Genomic DNA, 15000 nt, shown 5'->3' on the forward strand with positions numbered 1-15000 from the left:
TGTCTGTCTGTCTGTCTGCCATCCTCTGTATATGCATACATACCATTCATAGTCTTCTCTTGTACAATTGCAATTGCATGTACCAACTTATTTGAATAAACGCCTCCCTAAGACAGTGATTCTAAAGTCATGCGTAGGTAGGCTACATCATGTTTGGCCGTAATTGATTCTCAATTAATTATTTGCCTTTCAATTGAGTGTAAACTGGTGCATGAACGGCATAGGTGTGAGCTTCAGTCTGAGTGTTTGACATGCATTCTCAGTCTACAGTCGTAGCTGCATCTTTGTTGTACTTAAATTTGCCAAAGTTTATCATAAAATAACCATCTGGGGCTCTTTTTTGGATGTTGTGTATATGTATATATTTAATTTAATTTTATTTTTATTTTTTATTGTTATTTTCTATTTATATATACATCTATACATATATAACAAAACAAAAAAAATTAAAATTAAAATATGTATTAACTTAAAGTATTTGTTGTGTGAAGCTCGTGGCGAGTTGACGTTGGAGTCTGATATTGAAGGCAGTGGAGTTGCCATCGGACGACAAGTACATTTTACATTGAGACAAAAAAGGTGAGGATTGTCTCATTCATTAGAAAAACAAGTGTGGATGGTTTGTATTTGTGACGTTCAATTGTCTGTAGTGAACCTAAGTGTCAACGATCTTTTGTGTATTTCTGTGTATTTTTGTGTATTTTTGTGTTTTCTGTTTCAGGGTTTTCTTTCGAGGTATCAAGTACGTGTGGTAGTATTGGTGACAAATCTCAACTCGTCTCAACTCTTCATGTCGATAACTTCCCTGTAGTTAAGAATCACTCGTACTCGACAGCTGGTAGCTACAACATGACGATGAATGCCAGCAATAGTGTTGGGTTGTCGACCGTGCAACTAGTGGTGAGAGTCTACGGTATGTTTGCTATTAACAGCTGTGTGTGTGTGTGTGTGTGTCCATTGTTTCTGTCATGTTTGTCTGTCTGTCTGTTTGTCAGTCAATGTGTCTGTCTGTTGTTTCTGTCATGTCTGTCTGTCTACATGTTTGTCTGATTGTTTCTGTCATGTTTATCTGTCTATGTGTCTGTTCATTTGTTTTCATGTTTATCTGTCTGTTGTCTGTTTACATGTCTGTCTGTTTGTTTCTGTCATGTTTGTCTGTCTGTCTGTCTGTCTGTCTGTCTGTCTGTCTGTCTGTCTGTCTGTCTGTGTCTGTCAATTTTGTTTCTGTCATGTTTGTCCCTCTGTGTCTGTCTGTCTATTTGTCTATGTGTCTGTCCATTTGTTTCGGTCATGTCTGTTTGTCTGTTCGTCTGTCTGTCTATGTGTCTGTCCATTTCTTTATGTCATGTTTATGTGTCTATCTATGTGTCTGTCATGTTTATCTGTCTGTCTTATGTGTCTGTCTGTTTCTTTCTGTCATGTTTACCTGTCTGTCTGTCTTTCTGTTTATGTGTCTGTCCATTTCTTTACGTCATGTTTGTTTGTCTGTCTATGTGTATGTCCATTTGTTTCTGTCATATTTGTGTCTGTCTGTTTAACTGTTTTATGGTTGTCCTTCTGCATGACACGTCCGTCTAACTGTATGTACGTATATCCATCTGTCTGTCCATCATCTGTTTTTCAGTCTATAACATTAATTAACATTTCACTATTTCTCTGATCTACACAGACGTCATATCAACCTTGAATATTATCCCTCCTCACGCCGTTTTACCAACCAACAACGTCACTTTCATCTGCCAGCCAACAGGCAACACACTCGCACCAATACATTACGAATGGAAGTTTGGAAACGACGACGCATCGTTCACACTGACACGAAATCACACCATACATCACGTGTTCGGATCGACTGGAAAGTTTCTCATCTTGGTGACTGCATACAATCCCGTGTGGACGAAGTCATCACATGTTTACGTTTCAGTCTACAGTCAGTTTCACTCTTGTGCGTTGCGTCGTTTGCTGTGAGATTGGAGGGTTGTTTGTGTTGATTGTAGGTGCAGTACGGACGTTGCGTCTCGGTTTCAGTCGTTCCGCTGTCATGGAAAGAGCTACGCTTGATGATTTCGATAGTCTGATGGCTGATAGTTTGGTTAATGTGGTTGCACAGGTTTGTGTGTGTGTGTGTGTGTGTGTGTGTGTGTGTGTGTGTGTGTGTGTGTGTGTGTGTGTGTGTGTGTGTGACTGAGTTTTGGTGTTTGTAATTTAATGTATTGTGAGCATGCTGTAACGTATCTGTAGGTGACTGGATATGATACGAGTCGATTTGAAGCATTTGTGGTCTACCCTCCTGCATCAGATCAAGTTGAAGTCGATTTATCTGTAGTCGCCAACAACAAGGATGAAGAGAGTGACATTGAAACAGTACAATATCCACGGCAGCTTGTAGATGGTAATGACCTCAGCGTCTTGTTTCTGTAGATCTTGCAGTGGGTGAAATATGCTGTGGATGCACACGAAATCACTGTGGTGTTGACACCACAAAGTTCACAAATCGAAGGAAGTTCACTGATTGAAGCAATTTCATCACAAGAAGTGATTGGTATGAAGACTGCAGCCAATATTTATAGCTTTGCTTGTTTTTGTCCACCATTTGTGTGTGTGTGTGTGTGTGTGTGTGTGTGTGTGTGTGTGTGTGTGTGTGTGTGTGTGTGTGTGTGTGTGTGTGTGTGTGTGTGTGTGTGTGTGTGTGTGTGTGTCACAATGTGTGTGTGTGTGTGTGTGTGTGTGTGTGTGTGTGTGTGTGTGTGTGTGTGTGTGTGTGTGTGTGTGTGTGTGTGTGTGTGTGTGTGTGTGTATCTGCCTTGCCGGTTTCTATCATTTTGTATCAAGTAACAATCACTTTTCCATTATTTGCAGTAAATCCTCGTATCCAACCATCATCTGCCAAACATGTCAATAGTGTTGATGGTAAAACCATGGTATCATCATCATCACCATATTGGCTCTACTCATCATCATCATATCCATCATATTTGGCATGTGGTACAGACAGTGAGTCGGCCGATCACGTGACCATTTGTCTTTGTATTGATGGACTATCTCCATTGTGTAGACGTTACTCAAGACTTGAGAACTCATACTTTAGATTGAATCAAGACAGGAATGTTCACCTTACATTAGATGAAGATGACAGCGACGACGACTCTCCTCTTGCACTTGCAAGGAGCCACGATGATACGAAAGCAACAAACAATGATGATGATGATGAAGACGATGATAAACTGCTGAATGACGTGTAAATAACTGTTACATTTACTAGAAATGCAATGAGTGTGTCCATAAGGATTATTGTATGTATCTGCTGGGTTAGCTGTTTAGAGTTAGATCTTCTGTATGTGCTCACTGTGTGTTGCTGTTCAAACATGATTAATTAATTAACACAAACTTAGAAAAGCAAAACTCATAACTTAGCTGGAGTGACATTATAACATAAACTGTTGTTGTGCACTGACAGTCAAATGTGTAGTAACACCTGAATATGATAAAAGTTTAAAGAAAAGATGAAATTTTATTCAATCAAAAGCATCCGGGCTAAATAGATAAATATCTCGGATACAATATCAATATCAAATTTTAAAAAATTTAAATTTGTTTGCAGTCTGTAAATCGATTATTTAGCCCACCGACATGCTTGCTGTCAGATAATGTATGCTGGGATGGTCTGTAGGCAGCCGTTTGTTCTGTAACTTTGACAGATGATATCAATTGTTAGTTGCAGCTACACATTGAATTAATCATACAAACACTCACATACGCCAAAGAGAGACATGCACACACACCATCCAGCCTCCTACTTCAGCTACCTCGTACTGTACGTACTGCAAACTATACTGAACACAAGTTCTAATTTCTCTCTCATTCAGTTACTTTTGTGATGGAGGAACTTCTGCAATCATAATGCGAGATACTGATATCCATCCTGTATCGCCATCATACGTACTTGATCTCCATTTGTTACAGTTTCCAATGTTGAATCCAATTGTGACTTGACCTGCTGGAATGTTCTCACAGTATCCCTCAATCTGTCTGTGACGATGAGGATTGTCATTAGCTGGATAACCATACACAATTCCCTCAATAGTCATAGGTCCACTGCACTCGTTACCGTTGAATGTAAAATACCATCGAGAACAGCACTGACCACTGGAGCATCTAACCCTGAGATTTCCTGCATATGCAACATGTATAGCTGAATTGCTGTCATGTTTCCTAAAATTACAGTTCTGTTGAAAAGAAAGCAGAAACAAGTCACACGTTGATAATTGTAATCACAAATCGAGTTGGAATAACCTGAACCAGACCGATGTCCTTCACATCCACTCTATTCCACACACACTGTTTCCAGTTGAGTGTCATAGCTTCTCCTTTCTCTCCCTTCCTTCCTGTTTCTCCTTTTATCCCTCGTGCACCTTGTGGACCTTGTGGACCTATTTTCCCAGCATTACCTTTACCACCAACATTTCCAACTAATCCTCTCTCTCCCTTTATTCCTTTCTCTCCTTTCCTTCCTTCTTCTCCATTTGTTCCTTGTGTACCAGCATCTCCAACTAATCCCTTTTCTCCCTTACTTCCTGTTTCTCCTCTTCTACCTTCTTCTCCTTTTATTCCTTGTGGACCTATCTTCCCAGCATTACCTTTACTGCCGACATCTCCAACTAATCCTTTCTCTCCCTTCATTCCTTTTCCTCCTTTCATTCCATCTTGTCCAGGTACTCCCAGAACATTAGCAGGCAGGCATATCTAGTCAGTCAACAAACTCACACAAGTTTAGTGTCACATTAATTTTAATTACTACTTAATGAATCATCATAACCTGCTGATTTCTCTCATCTGGCACACTTTGACCACCAGAAGGAGCAATGACTTGAATGAGCACAAGAACTGTCACAAAAAATGAAAACATGATGATGACCGATATCCTCGATACTGATGAAGTGAGCTGGTGAGCTTGCTCTTATATACTCCTCCTCACACACCCTCACATCCGGGGCAGGTATACAATCTAGTCTGAAATAGAACATTTCCACCTAATCTAATGTTTCCAAAATCATCTACAAATGATGACCTCAATATTTTTTCATATCCAGCCCCTCCCCTTTCTCATTTCCTGCCTACAAGTTCATATTGTCATTTTCATAATCAGCACATCATTTTCTACAACACCCTATTTGCATTGATCTCTCACATTGTCACCCACCACTGCAAATATGCTAATGTGTGCAAAACTTATTAACTCACTGAAGGCCGTGTCTCACCAGAAACACATGCAGCCATGTACAGAACATCACTGCATACATGATCAAACTATAATAATTCTACGACTTCTTGTACGCAAAAGTGCAACAGCAGTGACTTGTACTCTAATCCACTATGTTATAGTATAGACAGTCCTAGTCTCGCGTAGCCAGACCTTTACCCCGCCCTCATGCCTCGAACACATTCATGGTTTTCAAGTCATTTGACACTGCATCACTCCATCCTTTATGTAATATGCTCCTGCCATTGTTGATGTCTGTTGACACTGAGAATGGTCCGAATACATCGATTATGAAATGAATCTAGACGTCTGATGTTGTTAGACTTGGCAGTCCATGTCGCTGCTCCGTATATAACAAAGTGGGTAGAATGACAGCTTGATAAACAGTTCTTTTCGTAGCTATTGGGAAATGTTTGTTCTTCAAGATTGGCTGACGTAGGCATCCAAGGCTTTACAAGTTTTGGCAATGCAGAGTGACGATTCTTCTTGTAAGTCACTGTCTGCTGTAATGCAGCTACCGAGGTAGACAAAGTTATCAACAATCTCAATAGAGCCACCATCAACAACCACTGCGTCCAAAGCCTTCTGCATTTTACAGGAACACAAATAAAAATAAACAAATGGACAAATGTCAAGCCCTCCACGTTATTCAACGTCAACCTTAACGTCAGTTGCAGAGATAGCTCCCCTGCCTCTAGAGACAGGGCCTCCATGCACTACGTGAAGGCTTAGGGTCAGTGCTACAATCCACCTGGAGCTTGGCAGGAGTCATCCAGGTGTCAAAGACAATTGCGCAGCTCTGGGACTGGACACCAAAGCCCACAAGTACCCGTCTGCCGCATGATGTTACTGCCAAGCCAGCGGTCATGTCCACCCCAGTCAATGACCAAGTACTCATTTATACTGCTGAGTCGAGAGAAGCAATTGTGTGTAAGTTTCTTGCTTAAGGAAATTATGCCATAGCTCGCCATCACTGTGGCTTGAACCTGCAACCCTCCAAGATCCCAGATGTTCACCCTCTAACCAATTGAGCTACAGCACCACACACACACACACACACACACACACACACACACACACACACACACACACACACACACACACACACACACACACACACACACACACACACACACACACACACACACACACACACACACACACACACACACACACACACACACACACACACACACACACACACACACACACACACAACACACACACACACACACACACACACACACACACACACACACCACATCCTATATAATCACATCAATACACTACATTGTTAACTCACGTATTACCCAAACACCCAACTATTATTACATCAATACTTGTTAGACAATCATACTTGATAGCTGAGCCATTCCCAAAATGAGTTTCAGTGTCACTAACTTCTGTTCGTATTGCAGCCGTGATTACATCCCACACAACTTATTGTTGGTCAAGAGTCGACTGCATGATGTCAGTTGTAATCCATAAAAGTTTGCACTTGTGCTAATGTTCATAACATCATTTTACCTGAAATAATAAGAATGTAAACAGTCAAGTAGACAACATACAATCAATGACAACAACAAAAATATCAACTACTGCACATTGACTCAAAATGTAAAATGTGTTGATCAGTCAACATTGATTAGTCACACCTTGGTAACACTGTCATGATCAAACGTTTACTGTAAGTTAGTCTATCTGCTGCATTCCTTCTTTACCTACTCTACCTGCTCTCTACAGCTACATCAAGCGAGCAGACATGAAAACATTTTAGTGTCATTCTAAGGTTGCAATTTCCTTATTGTGTGTTGTATTTGTTGATACACTGTCTGATATACACCAACAACAGGTGAGAAGTATTTACACCTTCAGATGGCTTGAGTCATATCTGCACACGAACATGAACCCAGAATGGTTTAAACAACTTTTATTACTTAACACTCATAGAAACACACCAATAGACATAACTGCAGGTATTAAAGAGTTTGGTGATTCGATCAGTCAACAAATACAAGCATCTGGTGACAACTGATCAAAAACTTGGAGACAAAGTTGTTAGTCGTCTTTCGTTTGTATTCCAACAGACTTGCTGCATTACAGTACATTGTCTGTTTATTAGCTGGGTACAGCTGTATTTGACAGCCAGGTATTGACTTGTTCTTTGTATCTGTTCAACAAACGTCATTTGTCATCTCTTTATGAAGAAAGCAACTCAACATCTTGGCTACTTTAGCACCAACAGTCACCCTGTTGCCAATATTTATGCAGTCATTGTTAAGTGACAAATGTTTACAGTTGGACATCTCTCTTTGCATGATGCAAGTTTGCAGAGTTGTGAGTCTATAAAAACATTGCCTTTTGTGGGGTACGTGTAAGGTCGGTGATTCACACATATACAAGAAGATTTCAGACGTTATACAGCACTCACCCTGGAATCGTCAAAAAGTGAGCAAGAATCATGTGTATTGGTCATAAATCAATGTATATCTATTGAATGAGTAGTGAAAGAGTGTACTGCATGTCATTTAACTTGACTGAATGCTACTATTCAGATGCAGCTACATCCCGTGAGCACAACCACAGAAAGTGTGAGAAAGAAAACATACAAATTTATGACACCCATAGATGGACAAGTGCTACTCATGATAGCAGAAGCTCAGTCAAAATAGATCGAGGATATTCCAACAGACAAAAATCTATTGCAGTGCTGAGGGACTTAATTGTTTGCTTATCAATATGGGTTACCCAAACAAATCATTCTAGACAACAAACTGCAGTTTACTTCAAACGTATTTGAAACGTTCTATATAATCAAACAAAATAAAACAAATAGAAAGCCCACACTACCAACCATCAACAATGGTGAAGTAGGTTGATTGGACAAAATGGATTGCTTGAGATCGCGATCAATAGTGTGTGGTGTGCTATGTCAATGATCACGTGTGCACTCTAAGAGTGCCACAAAACTTTGACTCCTCTCTTTCCAGCCTGGGCGGGTTTGTCTCTCTCTCTAGCAACCTGGACGCAAAGCCTCCGCTCAGCTAGTTGCCATGTTGATACATGTCCTTTGATCCTAAGTTGGCAGCCAGAACACCGACTGCTATGACAGAATTAAGTGCCATCTGCTCACCTGTTCTCAAAAATCACACTAGAACTCGACTGGATCTTCTCCATCCAAACATTGATGCAACTGTTGCAAACAAGCAGGCAGAACAACAAAGGAACAACAGAGGGTCCTTTTTGTGAGTTATAATTACGTAAACTGACTATAGTCTACAGCCTTTTGGACAGCTAGGTTCCATTAAAGCTAAACAAAAAGGAGCAAACACAGAGAAGAGAGCAGTGCTATTGTATCACCCAAACAAAAACAATTAACAACTAAGACGTGTCACAAATAACACAAAATGTATCACAAAGGTCCTGATCAGGCATGCAAACCATCAAGTTACAAAGAAGACATGACAACAGAACGCAAACAAATATAAGAAATAAAACAACTGTTTCCATGTGCACATACAATAAAGAATTTGTACTCTACCTATGCAACCGCTTCCAATGCAAGTCAAGATTGACTGATATGATTATCATTGTCCATGAAGATAAGAGATCTCGTGTCTCAAGTGTGTCTAAGAAGGTGAAAAGGCGTTCCAATGTAGCAGACGTGTACAGTGATAGGAAAGCGATTACTGGGAAGCAGATGCACATGTGTCATGTGCAGCACATGACAAGAAATCAAGATTACATACGTAATTAGTTTGCATTGGTAGACAACAAAGAAAACTTTGCTTCACTAGCATATGAGGTGACCAGAGCCACAAGCTTCACTAGCATATGATGTAACCTTTGGCTTGTAAAATCAATAACCAAGATACAAGCATGGTACCCTGAGTCTGTCGTATAAAGCAAATCATGTAAGTACCAGGCATGGCTGCATGAGACCCCAGCCATATTTTTCTGACCCCTCAGGTAACTCCCACATGATCTGGTAATTCATTGTGGGAGTGAATCCAGGACTACTGTGTATCTGCCGAGATCTGTCCAGTATGCCGATGCTGCACCACCATCACTAACACAGACTCAAAGTTAGACACCAGACACACCACCTGACTACTAGCTGGTGCAAGAATCTGATTTGTTTGTTAGCAGCGCCAGCTTTCTCTCAAGCAGTCGCATCAGTGATGAACAAATGCAGTCATATTAATTTACCGTCAGACCAGCCAGCCTCACATGAGGACTTGCAGAAGCATTGACAACACTGTGGACACCTGATCCAGCAACAGTTTGAGATTGTGTATATACATCACTGACAGATAAATATACCGGTACGAGAAAACCATAAGAGTAGTTCAGTGTGTTCAATCATTATATACTTATTAATTAATCAATACCTGCCCTAGGAGCAGACTTGTCAAGTAAGACATTCTTAGATTTGGTCGCTCAACTTCAGGTCCTTGGCCATGCAAGACTGTATATGTAGCACAAAACTTTTATTAATTGAAAAAGGGATGTACCCAAATCATGTGACACACCCAGCACAGAGACTAAAACCCTGTAAGTTATTCAGGAGAACTACGCCGATGCTGACAATCTCCTGAAACTGGGCCAACTACTCACAGCTAAGAACACCAGCATAGAATGCCTACTGAGGTGTGACCACCCAAAGTAAAATATAAATGTGACATTCTACACACACACACACACACACACACACACACACACACACACACACACACACACACACACACACACACACACTCACACACACACACACAACTGAAAATTTCCCTACACAAAGCTGTCACACCCACCACTAAATATTCTATCTATACACACTTTGCACAAACCATACGAAGAAAAGTTAATACAAAAGTTAATGCACACTTTATCACTAAATACTTTTGACTTGAGATAACCTGACTAGTGAATGTAACTTTAAAGAAACAGATGTAACTTAATTATTCATACATTTGTCTTCTTTGCCTTCTAGTATTCCCAATTAGCTTGCAATCTCAAACTAAAATATTTTCTAACTCTCTGACCAAATACAAACCAAAATGTCATGTGACCCTTCCAACATGGATTTAATTAATTGAGCAAGTCACGTGACCATATTTATAAACTAATACTTAAATCTACAAAATAAAGATTTCAAATTATGTTATGCTGCTTACTGTCACCAAATAGGCTTACTGTCACCGAACAGTCACTTAAAAACAATTAATAAAATAATTCAATTTAGTGCCAAAATAATTCATCAACATCCATCCATAAAAGTTTTAATTTCATTACACAATAAATATCAACATTTATTAATACTCACTATTCAGTGTGTCTCGTGTCTTCACATCACACATTAAAGCATTGCAGCACTCTATCACACTCGCACACTTTGAACAGCAGTCGCAATGTCTGAACAAAAATCGATGTCTACACGTTAACACTTCAATGTGTAATGCCTACTGCCTCTTACCTGCAATACTCATCAATCACATTTACATCTTTCATTGCCACCTCGTGTATGTGACTTCTGCCGACATCTTCTTTCCTAACATATTTATTGTCTATTATTGAAATTGTAATATGATCACTTGCACTCAAACATCACAACACACAACACTGACACACCCACACCTCAATTCACCATCTACACATTTTGTACAAAAACTATCAAAATGTAAATGTCACACAAACAATTAGATTGCTGTCATGTCGGCTGCTCTTCTATTGCCTTGTACAAATGCACAGCCGAGTGCACATTTACTGTATTACCTCACATACACCAGCATCCCAATAGAAGGGAGTTATAACACAAAACTTTAATTTTTACTACAAAAACACCTACAATACTCACAACTTTATCCGACTGACGTTGTAACGTTAAATGTTGTTGTACAATATCAGTAAAAAGTGTAAAAACATTTGAATATGATAGAAATTCAAAGGAAAGGTAGAGAAATCATATTCAATCAATCGCATCCGGGGCTACTAAAAGTAGCCCGGATACAATACCAATCCAAATATTTGTTTGCAGTTTGTGTGATTTCTATTGTGTTCACTGACATGCTTGCTGTCGGTCTGATATTGCAAGGCAGTGGAGTTGCCGTCGAGCGACAAGTAGATTGAGATGTAGAGAAAAAGTGTGAGGATTGTCTCGTTTGTTGATTGAAGAACGAGTGTTGTGTTGATGTGGATGGTTTGTATTTGTGATTTCTAGCTGATTGTCGGTATCAGTCTTAACGATTTTTGTGTATTTTTTAATTTAATTTAATTTAATTTAATTTAATTAAGGTGCCTGCTCCCACAAATTAACGCGCACGCGCAGACACACCCACGCAAAGTTGAAATCGTGCCTTTATCCACATTTACCATTTACTAGCTTGCTGTTGAACGACAAACGCTCCGAGTTTCGTATGTCATCATGATAGTGCGATAATACTCTGGTTTCCACCCATTTCCGGGTCATGTGCAACAAGAACAATCGAGAGCGCCTTGTCGTTCAACAGCAAGCTATTTCAAGATGGTAATGGTATTAGACTAAAAAAATAGACGAGCAACCACGCCCATACCTCAAAGGACTTCCCGTAGCGACGTCACATGCCTGCGTAATAAGGTCTGGCAATGAGAGACTATACGTGTGCAGTGATGTGTTGTGTACGCGTGCATCAAACGCAGCAGGGAGTCATGGCGATGTAAGTAGAGCATGATATGTATCACAACATGCACTCAGCAGTCTTTGTGTTAGAAATTTTTGGCGTTCCAGTACACGACATATGAGAAAGGCACCAGAGAAGACACGCGCGCATTCCCGTTCCTGTAGTAGTACGTCGGAGCAATTTCCTTCAGGTTTACTAGTCTTGCACAGCCAGCCCCTCCCCTTTTGACTTCCGTTGGGAATTTTCTGACTGGTTGTCTTCTACGGAATGGGAAGAGCGCTTTCAAGAAGAACGGTACAAGCTCTCTGCAGTGGCTAATGTTGAGGCCGTGGGTGGTGATGCTACTGAAACATGAAAGAGCAGCCATAAAGCAATTGCGATGCTGCTAGTAACGTTAATTGATAACAAAATTAAGAAAGAAATCTTTGTGGTTGAGACTGACCGCAAAGTAGATCTCCTAGAGCAGCTTACTGAAACATTCATGGCAGAGAAGATTTTACCTGACGTCTCCGTTTTCAAGGATGATGGTGGAAAAGAGGTACCCATACTTCTCATTGAGATGGACTCTGGTTTATGTGACGATACTCTTGGAAAATGGGGCTGGTTGCCACAGAGCGCCTCAGATGGCTGAGGCATTATAGTCCAGACATCAACATCTGGTTTGGGTTTGGGTTCCCCAACTGTAAAACGCCTGCATGTGTATGTCAAGTAATGATCAAGTGGCAGCATGAAGGTCTGAGTTTCTGCCTTGACCTTGAACCTCTTAAGAAAGACGAAGTCGCCAACAAAATCAAAGAGATGCTAAAACTTTCAAAAAAGGTGTAGTAAACACGAGTCAATGGGTGACAAAACAAGAGAAATGTGTTGCAATGAGTAGAGAGCATTTAACGTTTCATACTCTAATAAGTATTGTAAATGTCCAAAAGAGTCCATTTGATTAACAGTCCTGGGGTGGTTGAATGGTGGCAATGTGCTTGTTGAAATCAATGATTATGAATATGTCTGTTTTAATTATTTATTTATTTACAATCTGTCTGTATGTCAATCTGTTTGTCTGTCTGCCTGTTTGTCTGTTTCCCTGTCAATCTGCCTGTCTGTTTGTCTGTCAATCTGTCTGTCTGTTTGTCTATCTTTCTGTCAATCTGTCTGTTTGTCTGTCTGTCTGTCTGTCTGCCATCCTCTGTATATGCATACATACCGTTCATAGTCTTCTCTTTTACAATTGCAATTGCATGTACCAACTTACTTGCATAAACGCCTCCCTAAGACAGTGATTCTAAAGTCATGCGTAGGTAGGCTACATCATGTTTGGCCGTAATTGATTCTCAATTAATTATTTGCCTTTCAATCTAGTGTAAACTGGTGCATGAACGGCATAGGTGTGAGCTTCAGTCTGAGTGTTCGACATGCATTCTCAGTCTACAGTCGTAGCTGCATCTTTGTTGTACTTAAATTTGCCAAATTTTTTCATAAAATAACCATCTGGGGCTCTTGTTTGGATGTTGTGTATATGTATATATTTAATTTAATTTTATTTTTATTTTTGTTTTTTGTTATTTTCTATTTATATATACATCTATACATATATAACAAAAAATAAAAATTAAAATTAAAATATGTATTAACTTAAAGTATTTGTTGTGTGAAGCTCCTGGCGAGTTGATGTTGGAGTCTGATATTGAAGGCAGTGGAGTTGCCATCGGACGACAAGTACATTTTACATTGAGACAAAAAAGGTGAGGATTGTCTCATTCATTAGAAAAACAAGTGTGGATGGTTTGTATTTGTAACGTCCGACTGTCTGTAGTGATTCTAAGTGTCAATGATTTTGTGTGTATTTTTGTGTATTTTTGTATATTTTTGTGTATTTTTGTGTATTTTTTGTATTTTTGTGTATTTTTGTGTATTTCTGTGTTTTCTGTTTCAGGGTTTCTTTTGAGATATCAAGTACGTGTGGTTGTTTGGTGACAAATCTCAACTCGTCTCAACTCTTCATGTTGATAACTTTCTGTAGTTAAGAATCACTTGTACTCGACAGCTGGTAGCTACAACGTGACGGTGAATGCCAGCAATAGTGTTGGGTTGTCGACCGTGCAACTAGTGGTGACAGTCTACGGTATGTTTGCTATTAACAGCTGTGTGTGTGTGTGTGTGTGTGTGTGTGTGTGTGTGTGTGTGTGTGTGTGTGTGTGTGTCAATTTGTTTCTGTCATGTTTGTCTGTCTGTCTGTCTGTTTGTCTGTTTGTCCTGCTATGTGTATGTGTCTGCCTGTTTGTCTATGTGTCTGTCCATTTGTTTCTGTCATGTCTGTCTGTCTACATGTCTGTTCGATTGTTTGTGGCATGTCTATCTGTCTATGTGTCTGTCCATTTGTTTTCATGTTTATCTGTCTGTTGTCTGTCTACATGTATGTCCGTTTGTTTCTATCATGTCTGTTTGTCAGTCTGTGTCTGTCCATTTTGTGTCTGTCTGTTTAACTGTTTTATGGTTGTCTTTGTGACACGTCCGTCTAACTGTATGTACGTATATCCATCTGTCTGTCCATCATCTGTTTTTCAGTCTATAACATTAATTAACATTTCACTATTTCTCTGATCTACACAGGCGTCATATCAACCTTGAATATTATCCCTTTTCACGCCGTTTTACCAATCGACGTCACTTTCATCTGCCAGCCAACAGGCCACACTCGCACCAATACATTATGAATGGAAGTTTGGAAACGACGACGCATCGTTCACACTGACACGAAATCGCACCATACATCACGTGTTCGGATTGACTGGAAAGTTTCTCATCTCGGTGACTGCATACAATCCTGTGTCGACGAAGTCATCACATGTTTACGTTTCAGTCTACAGTCAGTTTCACTCTCGTGCGTTGCATTGGTTTGCTGTGAGATTGGAGGGTTGTTTGTGTTGATTGTAGGTGCAGTACGAACGTTGCGTCTTGGTTTCAGTTGTTTCGCTGTCAAAGAAAGAGCCACACTTGATGATCTTGATAGTCTGATGGTTGATAGTTTGGTTAATGTGGTTGCACAGGTGTGTGTGTGTGTGTGTGTGTGTGTGTGTGTGTGTGAGAGAG

The 15000-nt window shown here is 39.9% G+C and overlaps 3 protein-coding genes across 12 annotated transcripts in view; 2 read left to right on the forward strand and 1 right to left on the reverse strand.

The window, feature by feature from the left end:
- Positions 1–3493, forward strand: part of LOC134184758 (uncharacterized) — a 7417-nt gene extending 3924 nt beyond the window's left edge. For all 5 annotated transcript variants that reach the window (XM_062652504.1, XM_062652516.1, XM_062652521.1 and 2 more), the window contains 8 exons: positions 492–579; positions 722–913; positions 1670–1930; positions 1998–2110; positions 2242–2364; positions 2422–2542; positions 2860–2994; positions 3056–3493. In XM_062652504.1, coding sequence (XP_062508488.1) covers positions 850–913; positions 1670–1930; positions 1998–2110; positions 2242–2364; positions 2422–2542; positions 2860–2994; positions 3056–3093 — 855 coding nt within the window. In that variant the 5' untranslated portion in view covers positions 492–579; positions 722–849 and the 3' untranslated portion in view covers positions 3094–3493. The remainder of the gene's footprint in view (positions 1–491; positions 580–721; positions 914–1669; positions 1931–1997; positions 2111–2241; positions 2365–2421; positions 2543–2859; positions 2995–3055) is intronic.
- Positions 3494–3679: 186 nt separating this feature from the next.
- Positions 3680–11240, reverse strand: LOC134181599 (collagen triple helix repeat-containing protein 1-like). 2 transcript variants are annotated; one of them, XM_062648876.1, is made up of 7 exons: positions 11115–11240; positions 10734–10808; positions 10584–10672; positions 6618–6787; positions 4817–5010; positions 4294–4743; positions 3680–4226 (listed from the first exon to the last, which is right to left on the reverse strand). In XM_062648876.1, exons 5-7 carry the CDS (start codon positions 4904–4906, stop codon positions 3867–3869), a joined length of 900 nt encoding a protein of 299 aa, XP_062504860.1. In that variant the 5' UTR covers positions 4907–5010; positions 6618–6787; positions 10584–10672; positions 10734–10808; positions 11115–11240; the 3' UTR covers positions 3680–3866. The 2 variants fall into 2 exon arrangements, with proteins under 2 accessions (XP_062504860.1, XP_062504853.1); XM_062648869.1 differs by lacking the exons at positions 6618–6787; positions 10584–10672; positions 10734–10808; positions 11115–11240 and adding an exon at positions 5069–6343.
- A 61-nt stretch (positions 11241–11301) lies between these two features.
- LOC134191396 (uncharacterized) overlaps positions 11302–15000 on the forward strand; it is a 4816-nt gene continuing 1117 nt past the window's right edge. The window contains exons 1-6 of one of the 5 annotated variants that reach the window (XM_062660012.1): positions 11302–11402; positions 13565–13652; positions 13844–13863; positions 13931–14032; positions 14521–14776; positions 14845–14957. In XM_062660012.1, coding sequence (XP_062515996.1) covers positions 14925–14957 — 33 coding nt within the window. In that variant the 5' untranslated portion in view covers positions 11302–11402; positions 13565–13652; positions 13844–13863; ... (1 more) ...; positions 14521–14776; positions 14845–14924. Of the gene's footprint in view, positions 11403–11933; positions 11953–12647; positions 12736–13520; positions 13653–13843; positions 14033–14520; positions 14777–14844; positions 14958–15000 lie in introns of those variants that run through there. The other 4 variants (XM_062660026.1, XM_062660019.1, XM_062660033.1 and 1 more) reach the window with 4 other exon arrangements.

The sequence above is a fragment of the Corticium candelabrum genome, chromosome 1 (genome assembly GCF_963422355.1).
Source record: "Corticium candelabrum chromosome 1, ooCorCand1.1, whole genome shotgun sequence".
NCBI lineage: Eukaryota > Metazoa > Porifera > Homoscleromorpha > Homosclerophorida > Plakinidae > Corticium > Corticium candelabrum.

Bases quoted from the DNA above. Each gene is read 5' to 3' on its own strand.
- LOC134181599 (XM_062648876.1), bottom strand. From the start codon at position 4,906: ATGTTTTCATTTTTTGTGACAGTTCTTGTGCTCATTCAAGTCATTGCT. The intron at 4,744-4,816 runs GTTATGATGATT...TTGACTGACTAG, and splicing joins CAGATGAGAGAAATCAGCAG to ATATGCCTGCCTGCTAATGT. The intron at 4,227-4,293 runs GTTATTCCAACT...TCTTTTCAACAG, and splicing joins AGGACATCGGTCTGGTTCAG to AACTGTAATTTTAGGAAACA.